This window comes from Sabethes cyaneus, chromosome 1, assembly GCF_943734655.1.
Source record: "Sabethes cyaneus chromosome 1, idSabCyanKW18_F2, whole genome shotgun sequence".
In the NCBI taxonomy this organism is placed as follows: domain Eukaryota; kingdom Metazoa; phylum Arthropoda; class Insecta; order Diptera; family Culicidae; genus Sabethes; species Sabethes cyaneus.
This window is the reverse complement of record NC_071353.1, coordinates 94078135-94103440: the sequence shown is the minus strand read 5'-3', so window position 1 is coordinate 94103440 and position 25306 is coordinate 94078135. Positions and strand designations below refer to the sequence as shown.

Here is a 25306-nt window from a genome sequence, read left to right as displayed (position 1 = left end):
TCCACAATTTTCAATAATAATCCGCATTTGATAATTCTTTGGGTGGGATAGCAGCCTTCTCCAGCGCTGTTATCGGGTTGCTAAATTTGTGCACGCGCTGCTTCCCGAAAGCCCGGTTACTATTTTAGCAGCGCGTTTAGCAGCGACCGGTACGGTACAGAGTGATGACAGAGAGCTGCTAAATTGGGTTTAGCAGCGCACCGTTACGGATGCTCTTAAAGCCTCTAACTACTGTAAAAATGAAAAACTAAAATACGTATATTTCAACCGGTCACTTCTCGGATGTCTTACATGCCTTTTTGTACCAGTGTCCTCTATTTTCACCACTTCGAAACCATTTGTGCCACTCTTTACTCTTGTGGCAAGCAACAAACGAAATGAAAAAGAAGGTAATCATTAGCTTTTCATTCGTTTTATCCTTTTCACTCTACCGCTGATACACATATGTCAAAAACTATTATGCAATGCTGCCAGAAAATCTGAAAATTTTAATAAACAGTGCAGCCGAAACGAATTTTTTAAAACTCAACATTCGTGATTTGGTGAAAAGAAACTCAACATTCTTGCAATTTGCATTGTTTAAAAAATCGTAGTAAATTCTAGAGTCAACGAAAAAAATATATTTTTGCACCATTGTCACTCGTATTGGGAGTACTTTTGAGAAAAAATAAGAAAAGGAGGGGTATGATCTGACGGAAAACCTCTATTGTAAATTTTAATGTGTTGTATACAAATGCTCATAACTTTTGAATTAAACGTCCAATCAAAAAACAAATCAATAGTGATCTATTAGGCTATATTACCTTTCAAATGAGAATAATATCGCATAAATCGGTTCAGCCAACTCTGAGAAACAGGCGATCATTTGTACCTAGTCAAAACCGGTTTTTAAGGCTAACTTTTAAAATGCTTGTCCGTTTTCAATAAAACTTGGTAAAAAGTTTAGTAATAGCAAGACCTTTCGTTTGGTACTAAGATCGTTCAAATTGGTTGCGTAGTTCCGGAGAAACGCGTATCACGTAGTTTTCACATTTTTGCTTATAACTTTTAAACGAAACGTCAGACAGCAATGCAATTCAATAGTGATATACTAGGCAATAATACCTTTCAAACAAAAGTAAAAGCGGTCAAATCGGTTCAGCCACCTTTGAGAAACAGGCGATAGAATATGAGCTGCACATACACACATACACACATACACACACACACACAGACATTGCTCAGTTCGTCGAGCTCTATCGATTGGTATATGTGATTCGGCCCTCCGGGCCTCGGATCAATTTCGTGTTTTTCGACCAATTTCTAAACCTTTGTTATATAGTACACACAGAAAAATTTCATGGTAAATTCTACCATTTTAGGGGTAAGCTTGACCAGAAAAGTATGGTGGTTTTCAACCGACTGGGAAAACTGGTCTAGACAACATTTTCATGGTTATTTCGACTATAAGCTTGAACAATGGACACATGGTACGGTTGACCAAGCATAGTAGGCATAACTATAATCTGTATACCATAAAATTGTCATCATTACAATGCTTTAGTTATCTTAACCACTTTTTGTATAGTTTTACTGACAAGAAAATAGTCATCTTGGACAAAAAAATAAACGGAACTAGCTGGTTGCAGTGACAATTTTATGGTAAAAATGACCATGTATGGTTGGGACAACTATAATTTAAAACTATACAATTGTCATCATGACAATGGTTTTGTTATCATGACCAGGTTTTGTATGATATTGCTGACAAGAAAATAGTCATCTTAAACACGCAATGAACGGGACGAGTTGGTTGTCGTGACAATTTCGTGGTAAAAATGACGTTATTAACTATTGTTGAAATAACCATGAACGTAGTCATCTCAACTATAAATTTTATAGTTTTTATGGTCATTCACGTTATACTTATGAATCAAACGAATCGTATTACTTATGAATCAAACGAATCTTTTGCAATAAATGAATGTGGTGCACCTGCAGGTATACTTGCAGAGAAACTTTCAAGTATACTTGCAGATGCACCACATTCAATTATTGCAAAAGATTCATATGATTCTTTCGAAGTAAGCATAATGTGAACGGTAATATATAAATAAATTAGACGGATTTCTCATTATTTCACAATCCAAATAACAAACAATCGGTTATGTCTATACATATATATCGTAGATTACTATAATTTTAACAGGAATTTTAAGTACGTTTTTGGTGTGGCTCTGCAGTGTAGGTTTGCTGACTGTGGTTACCTGCATTCCGAGTATAGATTCATCCGCGGCTAAAACCACAATTTGCGATGTTCAGCCTGCAGCAGAGCCGGTCAGATCTGGCATATTTAGCTGGAATATGCTGAAGTGATATTTAGCTGAAGTGAAACCACTGGCTACCTATTAGTTTGAACTGCCTGAACATTAATCGAATGTGGCATAGACTTCACGTTATCCTATTTGGGATGAGAAGCGGTTTTAGACGTGTGCTAAACTAACACATACCAATATTTACCTCAAAGTTGTCGAGCCCGTGTAGCTACTACTCTAAAAATCCTTATCATGATGGCACATCCAATGACGATCATCGGTTATTGGGACTTCGAATAAATTGGAAACATCTCCCGGGGGCATTATGCAGCAGAATCCTGTACGGATGGGAAAATCGATAATCCTGGAAATAGTTTTCTGGACATATGCCGTATTCTTGACTGCAGACAACACGTCTAACTTAAGCCTATCCATGATGCCAATTAACTACAGGATAAGATTCTCCACCGTGCACCATGCATTGAAAATATTGTTATTTCAACTGTTATAAACGGCAAGCAAAGGTGATCTCCGTCAAGTGATTTAACAATTGGTTTCTGATCAATTTCATCAGAACAGGTTGGTACAACCGACATAATTAGCATTTTATATATGTTCGGTTCTAAGGGAATGTCTGTCATACGGCAATCTAATCATGCCGGCTGTCTTTCGTTGTCTAATGCAGATAAAGAGTGCAATAGGTCTGAAGCAGGCAACAGTAATTCAACTAGCGGAGCATCCATAAAATCAAACTGCAGGAAATCGTTAATTCCCAGGTGAAATATCATTGTGGTCAAATCGGTACGCTAAATTTTTGGAACCAGCATCGGAAGCGTTTTACGTTCCATTCTAGTTTTTGAGATGAAGACTTTTTGCTCAACAAATCCTGGATTAACCACATAATAAATACCATCGACTGCTAGATCGACTGTGAGCGATGTTTTCGTTATGTCCGTTTGTAGTGTGTCAGCAACTTGAATAACAGACGACTGAAATGAACAAAATTGAATAAACATTGAAATACGACAAAAATTAAATACTCACTTCGTTCGTTCGTTGGATATGCCGTAGTTTCGGGGTAGTTTAAAGGCCGGCCGAAATCTTCCGATCAAGTAGGACGTCATAACTGCTGGTAGAAGTAGATTTTACGATTGAAATATTTCAAAGTCTCGGAGTTGCTAATTGTGACTCTGATCGGTTTTAGAAGTCTATTGTGCTCCAGTGTCTGCTGACGGAAATAGTTTGACGATGGTCTAGCTCAGTGGTGGCCACGGTACAAGCATATTGCGGGCTAAATCAGATCTCCCCAATAGATCCGCGGCCCTAAATGACTTCTGACATTAATAAATTCAAGCTATAGTGTCCGTCCGCCATCTATCAAACCAGTTCGCGGGCCGCAAAGGCCAAATTCAAGAGCCGCAGTTTGGCCATCACTGGTCTAGCTGGTGTTACATAGGATGTCATTTTGAATTATTCGACTGAAGGTACCGAAAGTGTAATCCTCAATTCCCGACACGAATCAGCCATCGTTGGCAGTTCCAGAACCTGCTTTTTGTTTGTACGTGTGGCAGGATGTTCGAACTGGTTTGTCTGATCATCTGGATGCTATGCTTGTTCCGCACCTGCCACTCTACCGGTCAGGAAAAATATGTACTAACTTTTGATTCCTGTCGGTCTACTATATTGCCGTTTTCCTCTGTCGAAACGTATTTACTTCTGTTTTTTTTGCTGAAATATCCAGTAAAACACTGTACCTGGAAAACAACATATTAGCCTCAACCGTTTGAAACAGTCCTAATCGAGTTCATTGCTGGTCCTAAAAAGAGTTATTATGGTGTATTTGAAGATAATAAAAGATGATTTTTCTATTTCTTTACCTAAAGCACAAATGGTGCTTCTTGTAGTCCGTACGGTATGGAGTTATGATGACGGCGATTAAAACTTTGGATTGATTCTTTTTTTTTCACTGGCCTAATAAAATAAAAAGTTTCACTGGCCTGTGGATTCCGATATAAAACATCTGTTGGTGAGCAAACCGTGATCATTGTATTGTATTTACGACGAATCAAGAAGATCTATGACGTGGATCTTGGACCCGGCAACAATACCGTTCGCACAATAGAGGCTAAATGTTGTGATTGCTGGATGGTGTTGGCTCATTCCTAGTTTTTGTAAAGAGCTGCAATCCGGTTATGTTCGATATTTCGGAAGCAAGTAACAGATGCAAATTTTCTTAAAAATATGTTGCGGAAAATATAAAGAAAAAGAAAATATTGTACCCAACAAATATTTTTGTTATATAACAACTTATCAGGCGTTTGCTACTCGGTATTAGCTATACAATGGTTTTAATAAGGTATACTATTAAACAAAAATGTTTGTTGGGTATACAGAAAAATGAATTTTGTCTGTTCTGCATGTGCCTTATAGACTAGGAAACTACTAAACCGATCGGAGTGAAAATTTGTATGCGGTTTTTAGGGCCAGGGAAGGTTCTTATTGTACTAGCTAGTGCTGCTAATGAAAATACGTCTGTGCCGCCCAGTTGTAAAGTTTGTACTTCCCAGTATGTATATTAAATAGCATATCCAAGAATCTATGTTTACTAGATCAACGGATAATAGAGTTTATAAATATTGTACTATACTACACAGGATGGCTCCCATACAAATAAAACCCAAATTTTACATATCTCGAGAACCAATCAAGCAAATTGAACCAAATTTTGGATGAGGTGGGGTTTTCCCTTCTCTGGAAGGGGTTGTACTCACACAAATAAAGCGGATATTTTTGCAAAACTCAAAAACTAATTGAACTCGAGAAAAATTCTTCCATAAACATTAGTCAATATCAAGATCACTAAAAACTGCTTATATACACTAGATGATTCAGGGCGAGACGGCCGCAGGTCGCGAGTACTGCCGGCGGAAGCGCTGACCACTACGAGGGGGGGCAGTCCCCAGAGAAAACACCTCTGTCTAGGTTTATTTGTTTTCCTAGGTCTACTGCCCTCTATTACTTTCCTTCAGTTGGGTCCGAACGAGCGACGGCGGGTAAGTGAGGATCGCACCCGCGAAATAGTACTTTTCGCTAAAAGGGTTTTCGCGAAATGGTATTCCGCTAACACTATATTCCGCATTATGGTCAACTGAGAATTGGTTTTCCGCGAAAATTCGGCGAAATGTTATATAATCACGGTGAATATTTAAATACTATTAGCTTTATTTTATCTGCCGTAATAATAATGGTGGGAGCAGCCACGTAGCCAGGGGGGCCTGGCGGCCTTGGCCCATCCCCCGAAATATTTTGGCTCACATTTTTATCGCGGCACTGCAAGAGATCTGTCGCAAAGGCGAGAAGGTGTGGAGGATCCGTGGCGGTAAAGCCAAATTTTTCCAGAGCGGTGGAGCGATCGACGAGCTGGGAACGGGCTTCGTAGTATTGGGAAAAATGCAGGATCACGTAATGGACTGGAAAGCGATCAACGAGAGGATGTGTGTGTTGAGGATAAAAGGCCGTTTCTTCAACTACACCATCATAAACGAGCATTGTCCATACGAAGGTAGACCCGACGACGAGAAGGAAGCGTTCTATGTGCAGCTGCAGGCAACGTACGACAGCTGCACACGACAGGACATCAAGATCGTCATCGGCGATATGAACGCCCAGGTCGGCAGGGAAGCAATGTATAGACCGGTGATCGGGTCCCATAGCCTGCACACCGATACGAACGACAACGGCCAGCGATGCATGATCACCAGCGATGGTGATCAGAAGCACTTTCTTTTCCCACAAAGATATCCAAAAAGCCACCTGGAGATCACCTGACCAATGAACTTCGAACCAAATCGACCATATTCACATCGAGGGCCGGTTTTTCTCGAATATCACCAACGTACACTCCCTACGGGGTACGGATACCGACTCGGACAATTACCTAATAGCAGTACACGTGCGCTTAAAGCTAGATGCTTCGACCCTCGAAAACGGGTGGAGTATGATACGCTCGGCCGTCAACGGGGTCGCAACCTCGGCGCTAGGAGTGGAAACCTCGAGCGGAACCAAAAAAGTGGTCTCTAGGAAACGCCGGTAATATACGTGGGAAAGGCGAGACCACACGAAGCCAGCTCCCCCTCGATCCAAAGTGTGTTCGGCTACTGGTAGTAAGAAAACTACGGCCTCCATGAGGCCAAACCTCCGGTAATTCCGTCTCTCCTAAATGCCAGTGAGCGGAAAAATCACAAAAATACAGTGCAGATAAACCTTCCACTTGCGAAAGCTGTTTCGGGCGTAATTTTCAGGAGGTTTATCGAACACGGTGTGGACCTGGCCCTGGGGTGACATTGCGATTCTCGTTTCGAGTGATTTTGGTTCGTTTCGACCACGTTAAATGAATGGGCGAAACGAACTAAAATCACTCGAAACGAAAATCGCAATACCACCCCTGATTCAAGAGCCCTGGGTCTACAAAGGAAGAATACAAGGTATTCAAACAAGAACATGTAAGTTCTTCTATGATGACAAATATGATCCTCCGAGAGCTGCTGTCTTGGCCAACGCAAACATTAATTGTTTGCCCATTACAGAGTTCATCAAACGAGACATAGTGGCGATCAGAGTTGAGGTATCAATCGCCAAGGGAAATCCGATATTATCGTAGCATCGCCCCATTTTCCTGGAGACGTTCCTAAGGTTGCAACTCAAGAGGTTGCGGCGTTCGTCAAATTCTGCATAGAAGTCAACAAAGACTGTATTATCGGCTGCGATGCCAACGCTATCGCATTTTGTGGGGAAGCACCGACCAGGGGTGTGAAATTGTCAAAATTTTGCGGACTAAACATCCATGAATGGCGACAATTTGGAACCAGCCAGCGTATCGAAAATAACAGCTAATAATAGTTAAATTATAACTAAAAGGCTACGTTTAACTGCTTTCTAATTAATTTCAGTTGTTTTAAAACGAATCAACCTTTAAGTAGGTCCCAGCACCAAAGGTATTAAAACCAATGAGTGGGACATGGACAATGTATGTGATTTGACAGCCACACTACCTCGCTGGCACCGACATCAACAATCGAGATGAGTGCCTTTTAGAATTTCTCTCGTTAAACAATATCGACGTTGCTAATAAAAACAATGAACCTACATTCATGAATGCTTTGAGGCAGGAAGTCTTGGACCTGATCTTGTGAGAAACTAAGAGGCAAAAGGTTTCGAATTTGTGGGTTTTGCTGATGATTTGGTCATCATGGTTCTTTGAAAATTCGACGACGTGATATCGGATAGAATGCAGAGGGCCTTGGTGTAGTAAAGAAGGCCTGGGCATCAATCCCTCTATAACAACAATTGTTTGTGTTGTTTCACTAGGAAGAAGAAACTGAAATTACAATCTCTACACCTTAAGGAAGAAATTAAATGTAGAGTCTCGTCTCAGGAGTAATCCTATACGCTAAACTATCTTGGCACGCACACTTAGATTTAATAATTAGCAAGGCAGACTGCCTTATGGGTATGTTCTAGACTGGTAGGAAAAAAATGGGTCCTCAAACCAAAAATGGTGATGTGGGTCTATACCGCCGTTGTGAGACCTAAGATAGCTTATGCCTCGTAGATATGGTGGCCAAAAACTAATAAAAGCCACAGCTATTGAAAATTTGAACAAACTTCAACGATTATCATGCATGGCCGTAACTGGAGCAATGAAAAGCACACTTTCAAAGGTTCTAGAAGCTATCCTCCACTTACTACCCCTGAACCAACATGTTCAGTTAGAGGCTAAGAAAAGTGTCCTAACATTTAAACGATTGAAGACAATACTCGACGGAGATAAAACCGGTCACTTGAGTATCCTGAATCTTCTACCTGTTTGTCGGTCCAGCTGCGGAAATGAATAGTGATTGGATGGAAGCTAGAACCAACTTTGACATCCCATACACATTAAACGAACCCTCACGTTCGGTATGAGTTGGGGAGGGACCTAGCCTCCACAGTGGTTCAATCAAGTTCTATACCGACAGGTCAAAAATGGAAGTCAAAATGGGTGCTGGAGTGTACGGTCCCAGAACAAGAATATCTGTAGCTATGGGAGACTGGCCCACAGTCGTCCAGGCAGCGATAACAGCTATAATAGAATATAGGGTCAGGTGGAGCAAGACGGGTCACCTAAGGAAAGTACCCGATGCGTTTTTCTACGAATTCAATTTTAAGCAGCTTATCATTTATTTAGATAAATCACTAATAATATAAATCCAAAAATAACCAAAATAAATAAAACGAAACAAAATAAAAGTTATATCAGACAAAAAGTGAAATGTCGGAAAACTACCCTTTTGCCGCATTAACTGTTTTGTGGATAAAGTATATGCCGGGCCAGCTAAAAACTTATTTAATAACAACAATAAATAAACTCAAAAATATAGATATATGGACAAACATAGAGTGCCACACAAGTCTTTTTCAGTCTAACCCATCTTGCCCCTATTGAGCTGGTAGAACAAAATACATGTTTATTTAAAACTTTGTAGTATATAACAAACTAGCTGACCCGACAAACTTCCCCCATTGCTTAGCCTAATAAAATAAAGCGGATAGCATTTAGATATTCGCCATCATTGCAAACCATTTAGCCGAATACCATTTTGCGGAACACCAATTCTCGGTTGACTATAACGCGGAATATAGAGTTTCGCAAAATACTATTTCGCGAAAAACCTTACGCGGGATGTACCATTTCACGGAAAATCTTTTCGTAGAAAGTACCATTTCGCAGGGGTGACCCAACTGAAGGAAAGTAATAGAGGTCAGTAGATCTAGGAAAATAAATAAACCTAGATAGAGGTAATCTCTATGGGGGGCTGCCCCTCACAGTGGCCGGCGCTTCCGACTGCAGGTCGCCGGCAACACTCGCGGCGTGTGGCCGTCGCACGCTGAATTATCTAATGTTACTATTGATAGTTTTTGGTGGTTAATCAATAACAAGATTAATGTTTTATGAAAGAATCTAAAATTGCTCGAATTCGATTAGTTTTTGAGTTACGCAAAAATTTCTGTTTTATTTGTATGAGAGTCCTTATCCCCCTACCACAGGGGTGAGGGGTCTCAAACCATCATTAAAAGAATGCTGGCTCCAAAACCCCCCCACATGCCAAATTTGGTTCCATTTGCTTGATTACTTCTCGAGTTATAAGGAAATTTGTATTTCATTTGCATGGGAGCCCCCCCCCCTCCTAAAAACCGAGAGGGGTTCAATTTCATCATAGAAAAAATTCATGCCTCCAAAAACACCCACATGCCAAATATGGTTCCATTTGATTAACTAGTTCTCGAGTTATAAGGAAATTTGTATTTCATTTGTATAGGAGCCCCCTCTCCTGAAGCGGGGAAAGGTTTCAATTCATCATAGAAAACATTCTTGTCTCCAAAAACACCCATATGTCATATTTTGTTCCACTTGCTTGATTAGTTCACGAGTTACGAGGAAATTTGTGTTTCATTGGTATGGGAGCGGCACTAAAAGCCTTTAAAGTTTTTAAGTGCTCCTCAAAAATTGTCTGGGATTGCAATTGCTTCTTACGGCAACTAAGCCAAGTGAACTCGGTAAAATTGTACTAGGTTCCTGGTCATTGCGCTATAGAGTGGAATGAACTTGCAGACGAACCAGCCAGATGTGGATCTAACCCTCCATTCACGGTTCCAAATCCATTTCGCTGCATCCCTGACTGTGTGCTGAAAAGTGAGCTGACACAACGGGAGAGCCGAACAGGCATGGCCAATTGGATGGCCGTACAATCCCTCAAACAATCAAAAAAATTATAACGCCGTGTATTAGGGTTACTCAAAAGTTGACATCAAGAAATCTCAGCACGCTTACCGGTCTTGTGACAGGACATTGTGCGAGTAAATACCATCTTCGGAATCTCGGTTTCGTCCAAGATAACATTTGTCGCTTGTGTAATGCCGAGCGTGATACCTCGGAACACTTGCTCTGCAATTGTGGAGCACTAATAGGACGTAGAGTGCAGTATCCCAAAAATGGTCTACCAGAGCCAAGGGAGATCTGCTTTGCGTCGCCGATCAAGGTAACAACGTTCAAAAACCAAGTCATCCCTGATTGGTACCTGTCTCGCTCCAGCTACGAGCCTATTACTTACTTAACAAGTGATAGGTAAGCTTGAAGCGTACAGTAAAAGAAATAAACGGGGCATAGCACAATAGTTCAAAATAATGGACGCAGTGGTAAGAGTACTCAACAGAAGAGGGAGTTTCATAACGCAATTCTTGACAGTTATTCAAGATCAGTGTTATCGCTCAGAAGTACGAAAAATCGAGCAGATATAGTATAATGGGGACATGGCAATCGTTCGCATTATTCCAATTTTTCTCGGTGACGGTAATTGCGGCTTTTAAAAGTAGAGAGTGTTGGTTATTGGGTTATTAGGTTGGGTTACATGCTATACATGAAACTAAAACTGGCGGTTGCTGAAGGACTCAACAAACCACCAACTCATGGAAGAGAAATTAATGTATCTAAAGTAATTGCTCAGATTGAATAATTTTTATAAAAGAGAATTTGAAATCAAAGCATATTAATAGCTAATACAATAAAAACATTAAATGCATACCTGTCTGCAAGATTCTTGTGTTTCGCAACTTTTGATGCAATTTGCAATCTATGTTCAGTAATGATTCTCTGCTCAATCGCTTGCGATAGTGCTTTTCCACTCGCGCCTCCACATATTGCGATCTCTCTAAGGCCTAACTCAAGAGCATGTTTGTCGCTTAAGGATTACTCGATCTGTATAAAACATTTCAATTAAATTATGACTATTAAATTTTCAACCGTTACTCACCAGGTCATTGACTAATTCACAAGGGTATATTTTACGCTCAAGGATTGCAATTGGCAATCGTAAAGCCATAGCTTAGCCAGTACATTTCCTAAAAAAGTTATTTATCACAATTTGCTCCTAGTAGTTTGCGTCTCATGTGTAGTAATCCAAATATACCTGACGAATATTAAAGAAAAGATAATACCAATAATTCATACAATCAAAAAATATCGAATACTACCTATAGATGATGGTCTGCATGCAGATAGGATATATAAATTGCCTCTATTACAGTTCCAAATATACGTTTCCAACAGTCTATCCCGCAGCTCCCTCGCCGCAGTCAAGTTAAATGGAAATATTTGGACATCATTTCGCGTTTTATCCAAAAACACTTCACGGACACGTCTAAACCACCGATTGAACTGTTTAGAGCGGAAGTCCAGCACCATCCGCAATTAAAAAAATAAAACAGACAGGCTATAAATAACACCGATTACACCATAACAGTTTAGCAGTTTGATTTTGTTAGTACACTACACAGTAAAATAATTCAACCTGTTTTCACGTACACAGAAAATAATTTAATACAATTTGTCACTTAAAGATTAGATTTTTTTTATTATTTGTTTTGCACTAACAAACTGTTCATAATATCAAAAAAAAATTTAATAAAAACAAAAAAACTCACAACTAAGCACATCACTCGTGACTCAAATTTTTCGTAATGGCGGTGCGGTTTCAAATGACAGAAAGAAAAAGGGCAAAATAAACATAAAATTGTCATCAAGAAACGCGTTTCCATAGTCGGTTGAAAAGCACTAAACTTATACTGTTACGATAACCCATAAAAATGTTAAAACTACCATGATATTCTTACAGTTAGTAAGTTACCAATTTTATGGTCCTGTTGACAATTCAATATTGTTATATCAAGCTGCAAAAATATTGTCATTAGAAGTATGAGAGAAAAGTCAATTTAACCACGGAAATAGTCAGCGATTTGCTTGTTGTCATAGTAGTTTTAACCACGAAACTTCTCAAGTTGACAATAATCATGGTAAGCGCTACAATATTGCAATATAGTTAAGATGACCATGCATACATGTTTCGCATTACCATGGTTTTTTTCTCAGTGATAACAAAGGTAAAAAGCTGGATAATGGCGGACGCTATAAATTGTGTTCGTAATATGTGAACAATCTTTTTGGCAACTCTGCATACATCAAAACTGGGCACTCTTCTCCTGTACGGCAGTGTTGCTCTTTCTTTCGTTTACGCAAAAGAAGGAAGGCAATAGTTTTGTTTACATTTCGCACAGTTTTGCTTTCCTTCTTTGACGTAAACGAAAAAAAGAGCACGGTAGTGTTGCAAGAGAAGAGTGCCAGATTTGATGTATGCAGAGTTGTCAAAAAGATTGTTCGCATATTACGAACACAATTTATAGCGGCCACCATTATAGAGCGTAAAAAGCTGGATAGGGTGAAATAACAGACGTTAGATCTTCGGAATAAGATTTTTTGTGACGATTTGCGCGAAAATTTTATTTTTGTGCATTTCCAATTATGAGTGTATCACGTGTTATTCATAACGACGTTTTTGTTTCAGTGTTTGAGAAGTTTGACAGCTGATTGGTGAGGGTTGCGGGGTTGCTGCTTCTTGCTTCTTCTTTTTCCTTTTCGATCAAAATCGCCCGAAGAGAATTTTTCTCTGAACTGACAATAAATAATTTAATGGATTAAAATATGATCGCAATTCGCTAACTAGAAGGCTAGAAGCTTTTGTAAAACGTGCAATAACAGATATAAATATTTATATACAACTTCGAGCGAATAGAAACTGGGCTGAGTTGTAATTTTAAACAATATGAAGTTGTATCGTCGGACACTGTTGGCTGGTGTAGTTTTGCTGGCAGTGCTTGGTCATCGGAATATTGTCTACTGCGTTGAGTTGACTTTTGAGCTTCCCGATAATGCTCGAGAATGTTTTTTTGAAGAAATAAAAAAGAATCAAACAGCCACGTTGGAGTTTCAGGTAATGATTGAATACCCTCAACGAGTAGAAGAAATGTAGACGAAACTTGCTGCTCTATCAGAAGGTTTATGTGGCGTGTTATTACGTAGGAAGAACACGTAGTACAGCTATAATATTTATGGAATTAGTAATTTTGCTTGTTATAAATGAATAAATATGAAATAAGTATTTTAGTTCTAGTAGGATTCAGCATGTTTCTCCTAATTTTCTCATTAATAGTTTGAAACTAAATACACTCAAGTACTTTTTTTTACACGGTTTGGTTTTTTGAGTATTAAGAACGGGGTAACTTAGAGACCATTCATTTATTTCTCAATACCTTTGGGAGTAGCTCGACATTCCTCACGTAGATTGTAAATAGTTCCTTAACTGCACCGTTTTCGAGTAATCGAAAAAAACAAACCGTGTAAAAAAAGACGAGTGTAATAAAGAAAACTTCATCTAAGTTCAACTATATGTGTATTTATTCTCGACATACTTATTTCGATTGTATACCATTCCCCCGAAAACCATTCCCCAGAATTCCAAACCCCAGAAAACTTTCCCAGAATATACCGTTCCACAGAAAACCATTCCCCAGAAAGTCATTATCCCGAAAATACCATTTCCAAGAAAGCCACTTCCCAGAACCTACCATTCCCTAGAAAATTTTGTCGCAGAATGAGCCATTTAGAAAGTTATGATAGATCATTCGGGCGAACGTTACTGGGCCGAATATCAGTAGCTCTATTAACACTAGCTCGACTGTAATTCTAGCGGTTTGGAGGATCTCACCGTTTCAGCTGTGAATCGTTACGAGGACTAAAGGTTTATAACTAACGGTCAGTAAACCTAGGCAAAGGAATAAGAAGAGGTGTTTCCTGCCTAAAAACAAAAACAGTTGTCACACAGTGTTGTTAATCAAACAGTTAGTATCAACAGGTAATCAGTTACTATGATTGAGTATAAAGAACAAACAGCTGGAATTTATTGCGAAAACTGAATTGATGATTTCCAGGACCTGCACTGCCTAAAAGCATTGTATTGTACCTTAGTTTACTCCCTTTTTGAAAACGCCAACGCGCGCCTAATTTGGACTCCGCATAAACTTTATTGGAAGCTTCAAAATAAACGAGTGCGCAAGAGGTTCAATCAATTGGCCTTGCGTAGTTTGCCTTGGTACAATCTGGAAAATTATCCCGATCGCTACTGCTTGCTTGATCTAGATAATTAGAACGTCGAAGCAAAATTCAATGGGCTTTGTTTGCCGTAAACTGTTACATGGTTGATTCACCGCATTTACTTTCGTTAGTGAATTTTCGTGCAGTACAAGGATCTTTGTGACCATCCCCACTAATAATTCTACCAATTTGCCCTAGTCAATTGTTGGGTATATGCTGTCCTTACTCGCTGCCGCTCGTTCGGACTTAGCTAAAGGATAACCCCTATTAGCACAGAGAACAGACATCCATTCAGGAACAATTTTTTCGCGAATTCTTGGATAAAATTTCAAATTAAAATCACCTAATATGTTAGCGACACCAGCACTATAGTTTCCCAACTAAATGATTCTTTTGATTTGCACACTGACAACCTTTGGCTCTTCTGGCGCTAGTATATATGGACTATATGCGTTATGCTAGCGCCAGAAGCTAGCTGTTGTTCTACACTAAAGAATTTTATGCGCCTTTAGCGACACCATCACTATAGTTTCCCAACTAATTTGACATAAGTTTTATCTAAGTGGGGACCTTTCGCTTGGATGTCTGTTCTCTGTGCTATTAGTCAGTAAGCCTAGCAAAACGCCCGCTCCTAAATAGAGGTGGAGTGTTCGCCGGCGGCCCACCGTCGGAAGCGCCGGCCACTGCGGGGGGCAGCCCCCCCCCCCGCGGAAATCACCTCTATTTAGGTTCGGGCGTTTTCCTAGGCTTACTGACTAGTAGGTGTTATCCCTTAGTTTAGTCCGAACGAGCGGCAGCGAGTAAGGACAGCATATACTTATAAATTGACGAGGCCGACACTTAAACACCTAGGTTTACTGAACTCTAGTTACAATCCTTTACCCATACCCCTCGCAATAATTTACAGTTCGAAATTATTAATCGGCAAAGCTGCTGTTATAAAAACTTCAATCCGCTGGTGTTACATTCGGGTATGTGGAATTCAGGGTGTTGGGGACACGGGGAAACATTCTTCTTTTTCTAATTTTGCTTCTAGTTGTAAGCCAGCCCTTTTTATTTCTAACTTTTTTCTGGGGAATGGTTCGTTCTGGGGAGTGTCTTTCTGGGGAATGGTATATTCCGGAAAATGGTACATTCGGGGGAATGATTTTATGGGAAATGGTGCTTTCTGGGGAATGATTTTCCCCAGAATGGGATTCTGGGAAATGGGTTTCTGGGGAATGGTTTTCGGGGGAATGGTATACAATCACTTATTTCGTCTGCAACTTGCAGGCTTCATCAGTGTCTTTTTTCATTCATTAATAATTGCGATAGTGTGTCAATACACGATTAGGTCAGATCTTACTTACTTTAGTGGTAACGGTCCATTACCGATCCTGCGCCGAACGAATTATGGTCCTCCAGTACCGTCGGTCCTGGGCTGCCGTTCTCCAATCCCCACGAACACCAGCTGAACGTGCATCGTCTTCGACAGCACACACCCACCGGGTGCGGGGTCTGCCTCGGAGTCTACGGCCTCTTCCTGGTTCTCTGCTGAAAATAGTTTTGGCTACTCTTTCATCGGGCATTCTGGCTACGTGTCCAGCCCACCGCAGCCTGCGACATTGCACTACCTTCACTATATCAGCATATTTGTATACTTGGTACAGCTCGTGATTCATGCGTCTGCGCCACACTCCATTTTCCATTTTGCCACCAAGTATAGATCGCAGAATTTTACGCTCAAAAACCCCAAGCACTCGCCGATCAGCTTCCTTTAGCGTCCATGATTCGTGTCCGTAAAGGGCCACCGGGAGGATTAGTGTTCTGTAGAGCGCCAGTTTTGTGCGAATTTGCAAACTACGGGACTTCAGCTGGCTACGTAATCCGGAGAAAACCCGATTCGCGGCTGCAACTCGTCGTTTCACTTCGCGGCTTACATCGTCACATGTCACGAGTGTACCAAGGTATATAAATTCCTCCACTACTTCATATCGTTCCCCATCTAACTCCACCTCGGCACCAACACCACTTCGGCTCCCACGTTCCCTACCAGCCCTACTTCGCTTTGGCGGTATTAATGGTAAGTCCCAATCTCGCAGCTTCCCTTTTAAAGGGCCTAAAGGCCTCTTCCATTGCTCTACGGTTGATTCCGATGATATCGACGTCATCCGCAAAACCAAGAAGCATGTGAGATTTCGTGATGATAGTTCCATTCCTTTCCACGTTTGCTCTTCGTAATGCACCTTCCAAGGCAATGTTGAATAGCAGGTTAGAGAGTGCATCCCCTTGCTTCAGTCCATCCAACGTCACGAAAGCAGCTAAGGTCTCACCCGCTATTCTAACGCATGATTTGGATCCGTCCAGCGTCGCACGAATCAGCGTAACTAGTTTCGTCGGAAAACCATGTTCTAGCATTACCTGCCACAGCTCATTTCATTTAACTGAATCGTACGCCGCTTTAAAGTCCACAAACAGATGGTGTGTCTGCAAGTTGTACTCCCGGAACTTGTCTAGCAACTGGCGCAGGGTAGGTGGTAGGTGCTACAGATGGCCATCCCTCTGGCAGCGGCAAAATTTATGAGCCTCAGACCGTTATCATTGGTCGACAGATGCAGGTTATGTCTTCCAATAACTGGACGGAAGAATTCCTCCCTCCCGATCTGCGCGTTTGCATCTCCGATGATGATTTTCACGTCGTGTTTTGGGCACTCTCCATAACTCGTAAAACTCGTCTTTAGCATCATCGGATTTATCATTTGTCGGTGCGTATAAGTTGATTAGGCTATAGTTGAAGAATTTGCCCTTAATCCTCAACACGCATATACGGTCATCTACGGGCCTCCACCGGATAACTCGTTGCTTTTGTTTTCCCAACACTACGAAACCGACTCCACGTTCAGCTTTCTTACCGCCACTGTAGTAGATGTGGTACTTGAAAGAAGTGCCTGCAATAGGGTCTACTGCACGGAACTCCCTTTCTCCGGAATTTGGCCACCGAACTTCCTGAATAGCAGCGATCTCCACTCCGAGTTGATGCAGCTCTCGAGCAAGCAAGCCAGCCCGTGCCGGTTCATGGAGAGTTCGGACATTCCAGGTACCAAGTTTCCAATCGTTATCCCTTAATCGTTTCCTTGTCCCTTGCCGTGTCCTATACCCATTGTTCCGTCCTGAATTTCTTTGTTCGTTGTTCGTGGTAATTGAAGTTTCGGTATACTACCTCACCGGGGTCGCGATACCTATATCCCGCTGATGGGTCTGCCATCTTAGGTATAGCTTGCGGGATACAGCATTTCATATTCAGCCGCCCGTTATGAGGCAGACGCTGTGTGAGCCGCCCCTCACCTGGAGAACAGGCGCTCTAGTTCGCACCTCCTAGCTTAGCTGCTTCAGTAAGTACATGAAGCATTTCCGGGTAAGGCCATCGACCGTCAGCGTTTGACTTAGATCTGCGTGGAGGCGCCAGGTGGGAGCTTGAGAGAGCCAGAGCTATGTTTGACGCTCCTTCCAGGTAACTCTCAATTTCATACCCCATAGGTCATAGGTCAGATCATAGATTGTTTAAAACCATTTAAACTGTGATAAGCAATATGCAGTTGAGATTTTTTTTTGAAAACTTGTTTTCGTGCAATTTAAAACACTAATAACTTTTTAATAATCTTCACTACTATAACTGCCTTGCAACGGTTTATTTTACCAATGAAATAGCAACAATAAACACATGTTTTTTTTTAAACGATGATTCTACAATTGATGAAGGGACGGTAAGGGAAAGTAATGAAGAAGGATTTTTTTTTTCGGGAATGAAGGGGAAGGGTGGAAAGAAGGGGAGGGGGGGGGGGTAATAGGTAACTATGCTTAACAAGTTGTCGTTGTGACTCCTATCTTTTGTCCAATGCTGGAATGTGCATGGGTCACAAAAGATAGGAGTCACAACAACTTGTTAAGCATAGTTACTTATTACCCCCCCCCCCCCCTCCTTTCCACCCTTCCCCTTCATTCCCGGAACAAAAATCCTTAATTACTTTCCGTTACCGTCCCTTCATCAATTGTAGAATCATCGTTTCAAAAAAAAAATATTAATATATGCCTGACCGCATTTCAAGGTCATGACTAAAGTCACGAGTTTGGTCAACATATGTTTTTAATAATTGTAGGTTGTAACGGGTGGGCAATATGATGTGGATGTGTCGCTGGAAAGTCCAACTAAGGAGATTTTATACAGACAGATTAAAACACAATTCGATTCACATCAATTTACAGCACAGGTATTTCAATGTATATTACATCAGAAAACTCAAATTGACGTATTTTTATTAGGTAACCGGTATCTATGTTGCTTGTTTTAGCAACGAGTTCTCTACTTTCTCGCATAAGCTAATCTATATGGATTTCCAAGTTGGCGATGAACAACCATTGCCCGGTATTGATGAACACACAACTGTGCTGACGCAACTCGAAACATCATCTCAGGAAATTCACAAAAGTCTAAATGCAATTCTGGACTATCAGACACACCATCGGTTACGTGAAGCGCAGGGTAAGGTCTAACATTATTAAACCTATCAAGGCATTGAATCGAATAGAGTTCCCAGGTAACCATTAAGCATTAAAATAAGCAGTAAATCAGTCGTTTATTAGCATCCCTGGCGTTTTATACTGCAGGTTGTTGTTTATCAGCTTTTTGACTGCATAACTGTTGCAAATTGGCATCCAAAATTCTATTTAAATTCTTCTTGTTGGTAACTAGCTGCAAATAAGCATTATAAGCACTATAATAGGGCTAGCAGTAAAGTAGCCGCATATTTTGCCAAAATAACATTTAAGTAGCATTTAAGGCAACTTAAATGCTTATTGGCTTGCTTTTAAATTGCATTGGAAATGCTTATTGGTTACCTGGGTTGTTTCTTTCATAAATAGGGGTGGTAGGGGCAATATGGGCCACCTAAGCAAAACGCTTCATAAAACATGTAGCGCGTAATTAAAATTCTAATAATTGCCATAAACTTACGATTTGACATGTCTTTGATAAATCAACAATGTTAGAATATTGCTTGACTATGAACAGCCATCAAATTTAAATGTTTAAAAAATGATACTTTTTGCGTCGTTCACAAACCATACGGGGCATAATGGGCCACCATACGGGGCAATATGGCACGTTAGTTAAAGTTACCAATTTAGCCAGTTTTTACAGGTAAATAACATAAAAGACTATATCATATAGAAGAAAAGAGAAATGGTGACTATTTTGATTTCATTCAGCGGTTGTTTTATGATTGTTTCTATTTAACGATTTTTTTTCAGTTGAACAACATAGGCAACATGGCGGTTCAAGTGGCAGGTAGATGAAAGACACAACTTTTGCTCTGTAACCGCTATTTTCGGGTTGTTTGTTGCGCACAATTACGCAGCATTATACTTGACTGTGTAATTTTAATGTTTATATTACTTTCAAGCGTTTATTGGTTATGTACAAATACATTGCCAGGTATGCTCATTATGCCCCTTACAGCTATGCTAATCAAAAATAATTATAATAATGCGATAAAACAACAAAATATCTCAATTATACAAAGAAATTGTTCATATATGGTAATAGTAACCATATATGGAGTGGAGAAGTCCATAGCACGCAACAAATGGCTATAGAGCTTATTTTGTGGGTTGCAATTCTTATAGTATTTTTACAATCCTGAATCAGCTCGAGCTTTTTCTCAATATCTCAGACATGTCAACGAATTTGGACGCGATTTTTGTTGAGATGCTTATTAAGAACATTATCAACAAGGTCATTAGTCAAATTAGCGAAATTGATTGTCCAATATGCCCAAACGAACGGTGGCCCATTCTGCCCCGTATGCTCATTATGCCCCTATTACCCCTATTTATGACGCTCCATGTTCCTCATACTACACTAAAGAACATTTTGATATGTTATAATGTGCTTGAGAATTTGATTTTGGATTACTGAAATCAAATTATATCGCAAATGGAAAGGGAAATTAAGGCAAAGTAGCACATATGTTGGGCAACCTGCTGCAGGTTGGCAAAGTAGCACATATGTTGGGCAACCTGCTGCAGGTTGGTAGGTATTAATTTTGTTTTCGACCCATAAAACGACCAGAATGTTTCAATTATGAGTGTCACACCATGCGGTATCGAATTCCGTACAGCTTCGACACACGTATAATTAACAGAATTCACCTGATTATGCGTATTAAAGCAGTCTAAATGCAAAATATTAAAACAGGTTCAGACCCGCTTTTTATTACCATCACATCAGTGTCAAAACTTAGGTAGCAGAACATGAAATACCATTAATAAAAATCAAAACGATAATGCCTATCGGATTTCCTTGCGAATTTACCGTTGGCAAACTTGGAACGACTCCATTCGGTAGAGGAGATTAATACAGTTAATACATGCGGTTTAGTGGTACAGTTGTTGCATTAAGGCTGTGAACCATTTCGCGAAATTTTTAACTTTTTGGTTAAAATTTGACAGTTCGATGGTTTTCCGAAAATAACCCTGCTCGGGAGCATGGTTAGTTTTAACCAAGTTCTGAGAGCCAATGAGATATGCACAGGTGAGGAAGAGAGCTTCGACAAGTTTCACTGATTTTTAGTTAGATTTTTTTTACATTGGTATGGATGCTTATCACATTATAAATTTGTTCAAACAACCCGGGTTGAAATGAGATGAATTTTATCTATCAAATAAAAGCAAATGAACATCAAAAATTCCTCCGATTTTAACTCGGACAGAAAAAACAATATTTTCATCCTCACCTTATATGCTCTCATTGAGCAAAAAAAACTATCAATCTGTCAAATATGAAATGGTTCACATTCTGAACTGATTTTAACCACTCAAGGAGAAATAACCATCGAACTGTCAAATTTTAACCAAAAAGTTAAAAATTTCGCGAAATGGTTCACAGCCTAAATAATTATCATATAGCAAATCAATATGGTAAATCTATTATAGTGAAATATGAATATTCGTAAATATAAATTTAATTATTATTAGGTATTTAGCTGCCATCAGTAACCAAAAGGGTTAATCAGAGTAGATTGTTTAATCTATTGAGGAGGAAACTAAAATTGTAAGAACAATGCGTTCTAACCTAAAATATCATATTAATTTATCAAACATTATATTAAAAATTGCAGCTTTGAGCGTATTTCCCCAAAATCGCTACAGAGAGGTTTCCATTAATCCGAACAGAAATAATAATTATTCATCATAATTGCCGCAGGGCCTTAAATTATCACCGAATTTCAAACAAAACAGAAAATCTTTTTTCTCAGCATACATTGTTTTTTATGCCACTGAGTTTCGTATGTACAACTGCACATTGATTTTCATCATAGTATACAAGTTCAATATATCGTGAAAATAGAACAGGAGAAAGTGATTTTCAAATCCAAAAGGTGATATTCACTTCAGCTAAATAATAATTTTAAATACAGTTAATGAAAAGAAAAATCTTATGTCCAACAGCTGAACGCAATAGATGCTAAACCACAACATAAATTTTTGTTATTGATTTTCACTGCTCAAACGTGAATATCATCGTTTGTTACAATATCACGGCGCTGATATTCTATATTCTCGTGCATGAAGTTCATGCTTGCTGCATTTAGTTATTATGTACATTTGATCAAAGCAAGCAGATTTTCAATGCAAGGTAGACTGATAATCCAGGAGTTTGAACGTTATGCTGATGAATATTAACAGCACTGATTAATTGGTACTGTACAGATTTTGAATCATTTTTACTAGCTGAATCTAAATCCGTAGGGGGACCCGGGGCATAAAGGACAAGGTTTTCAATTAATTACGGGTAAAAAGAACCAATTGAATTCAACCTGAAATGGTTTAAAACTTAGATGAGGGTATAGTCTAAACAGTTTCAGTGAGTTCAATATCAAAATAATATAAATATAGAAAAAAATAACGTTTTCGTTTCAGATGTTTTTACCTTTGTTATACTAGATAACAAAGGTTTAGGAATTGGTCGAAAAACACGAAAGTGATCCGAGGCCCGGAGGGCCGAGTCACATATACCAATCGATAGGGTTTGACAAACTGAGCAATGCTGTGTGTGTGTGTGTGTGTGAGGCTCTAATTTTTTATCGCCTATTTCTCGAAGATGGCTCATCTGATTTGAACGCTATAACTTTTGTTTGAAGGGTATTATTACATAGTATATCATCACGTATAAGTCTCTGTGGTATAAGCATTTGAAATCTTTCATTCAAACGTTACGCTTTTATTTTCGTTTTCACAAAGTACTACCCAGTATAGTAAACAAAGACGTAGTCCTACGTCAAATGCGACCAAAGACAATGTTTCCACGAATGGTTCATCCAAATATGCCTTTTGATACCCCTGAAAAAACTGTTCATGGAAAAATTGTCAAATTTCCGCAACGTATTAAAACCCGCATTTGTGTCTGGACCTTAACGGTTAACCGTGAAGTCTGTAAAACTGAAATCTAACTTACTTAATACTTTATAATTTCAATCTTGTCCATCAACAGGGAGAAAACGAGCCGAAGATCTGAATGAACGCGTGCTTTGGTGGTCCCTAACGGAATCAGTGGCTATTTTGCTAATCGCCATTGGACAAGTCATTGTTTTAAGAAACTTTTTCTCCGAGAAGAAACCGAGCCAAATGAACTATCAACAGTTTAAGTAGAGAATGAGTAGTAACTCTGCGGGACCTGGCTAGTTTTCACCACGTTTGAAGCGATTAATTCATACAATCGAACAGAGCTCCCATGCTATTTGTGCTTCGATTTTTCTTATTTGATTGTACTGTCTCAGCCACGTAAAATTTGATTTATAAAATTTATCTATGGATTGGAAGTAAATCACTACAGATAAACAGCGCAATATTGTAGATAAGAATTAGATCTATGTGTCCTATAGTCAACTTCTCCAAATTTTGCATGGCTGAAACAGCAAAAACCATTACTTATAATTACAAAGAGCATGATTGTCGTCTTATCATGTTAATCTGTCTTCAGATAGTGTGATTAAGAAAATAAAGTCACCGTACACCTTTAACAATATAATAAACATTTTCGGTCCATAAAACGTTTAATGTCTTTAAATAATAGATGACAAACTCTTTATTATTCAATTGCAACTATAGATACCAAAGATATTTTGTCCGATATGACTAAAACAACACAAGTAGGGTGAAAATAATATATACCAACGCACACGGATAGGCAAGCAGATAGCGCTGATGTGAATCCCCGGTCATGATGCAGAAAATACGACTGCAACTCATTGTTGAAAGAAAAATGGCACAGGCAGCCAGGGCAATTCCGAACGTTGTATTCAGAGAAAAGAAAATCCCGAGGATTGATAACCAAACGATAGGTAAAATGCTGTATCCTAAGATGCTTGCAACGGCGGTAATTGTTACATTGTTTTCCGATGAGTTGCACATCAAGGTGATTAAAGCATACATTACAACTACCGAAATCACACATAAACCGTAAATGTAACCAAACTGTGCTTTGCTTCCTGTTACAAATAAGCATGCAGCTAAAGTGAGACAAAACGCTATCGGACCAGCTAGATCTGTCTCTTTGAAGAAGTATTCTGGATTGTCCACTAAGCCTTGCGCATGAAATGGATTCAGCACCGCAAGCGATTTCTCTAATATACGCTGAGGATAAATTTCCAATTCATCCAACAATGGTGGTTCATCAAATTCATTTGGTTCGCCAGCAACACCAGATTTATCTGCAAATCCGAATGTCTGCGATCCAGATGGTATTGACATGTCTGGTGTAAATATCGTTGGTTGTCCAAATCCTGGAGCAGGATAGGCATTTGGTGGAAAAAAGCTGGCATTTTGATCGAAAGATTGAAAATCTAGAAATTGAAGTAAATTACATTAAAGTATTAGTATTTAAGACTGTTTTTACCAAATGATTGCGACTGATCACCGAAGCCATCATATGAATTTGGAATGTTTTGATTTGTCCAAAATTGTTCTTCGCTATATCCAGCCATAATTTCGCGGGTGTAAACTTCTACGGTAAGTACCTAAGTACGCTATCTTCTATCCAGAGATGCCATATTTTCTAAAAAAATGTCTGCAACTGCTCGAAAACCGAAAAAATCGAGCAGTTTTCCGGCTACTCGAATCTTCTGGTTTAAAAACACCCCGCTGTCACAAATGTCATTCCCATACATTTTTCGTGTAGCCAACATCTCATCTAGCCCACAACAAACTTTGCCTCGGACAAAATGTATTTGTGAGTAGCCCGCTCTAACCAGCCTCGGATGAATCTGTATTGGTAAGCTCCCGAACAAAGTTACTTTTTTGCTTTTTTTCTTTTTGTGCCGGACGTGTAGGAAGCGTAAAAAGATGTTAGCCGCATCTTTACCCTTCAGTTTCATACGGCTGTTTAAAAATAATCAGCGAAAATCTGCACACTTTTTTAGGAAGTCTGTGAATGTTTAAAGAACTTCGAACAAAAATCTGCACCAAAACAATTAAAGCACAGAGAACAGACATCCAGGCTAGAACAAATTTATCGCGATTTTCTGTGTAAATTTTTCTATTTTTTGTGTGTATTTTTTTTGTTTTGCGTGTAAAATTCGAGCAATTTTCAGCGCCGCCTAGTCCATGAATCGCCACACTAAAATGGATAATCTGGCAACCGCGTATTCTCGTTGACGTTGCTGCTGACACTTACGCCGGCTTTGTGCTAGGAAAAGAGAGAGAGCAATATTTTCGATTGTGTTTTACCAGTATTTTGATAAGTCATAATGGAATTTCCTATAAGTGCGAGAAGACTTGGAAATCTTTTTTTATATCCATCAACACAAATGTGAATGCAAGTGGCGCCGCTGACTAACGAATCGCCAAAACTACCGAAATCGAGTAGTTATTTGAACGTGAATGAAGAACGGCCGTTACAAAAATTTACACAGGTTGAGCACCCTAGCTTGGATGTCAGTTCGTCAGTGATTAAAGT

The 25306-nt window shown here is 39.5% G+C and overlaps 2 protein-coding genes across 2 annotated transcripts; one reads left to right on the top strand and one right to left on the bottom strand.

The window, feature by feature from the left end:
* The first annotated feature begins 12762 nt into the window (after nucleotides 1–12762).
* On the top strand, nucleotides 12763–23393 carry LOC128740070 (transmembrane emp24 domain-containing protein 7). The gene is made up of 4 exons (XM_053835584.1): nucleotides 12763–13156; nucleotides 18453–18563; nucleotides 18616–18835; nucleotides 22844–23393. Exons 1-4 carry the CDS (start codon nucleotides 12989–12991, stop codon nucleotides 22999–23001), a joined length of 657 nt encoding a protein of 218 aa, XP_053691559.1. The 5' UTR covers nucleotides 12763–12988; the 3' UTR covers nucleotides 23002–23393.
* A 2-nt stretch (nucleotides 23394–23395) lies between these two features.
* Nucleotides 23396–24349, bottom strand: LOC128740064 (protein YIPF7). The gene is made up of 2 exons (XM_053835578.1): nucleotides 24248–24349; nucleotides 23396–24194 (listed from the first exon to the last, which is right to left on the bottom strand). The coding sequence occupies exons 1-2, from the start codon at nucleotides 24333–24335 to the stop codon at nucleotides 23488–23490; spliced, it is 795 nt and encodes a 264-aa protein (XP_053691553.1). The 5' UTR covers nucleotides 24336–24349; the 3' UTR covers nucleotides 23396–23487.
* Between the last annotated feature and the right edge of the window lie 957 nt (nucleotides 24350–25306).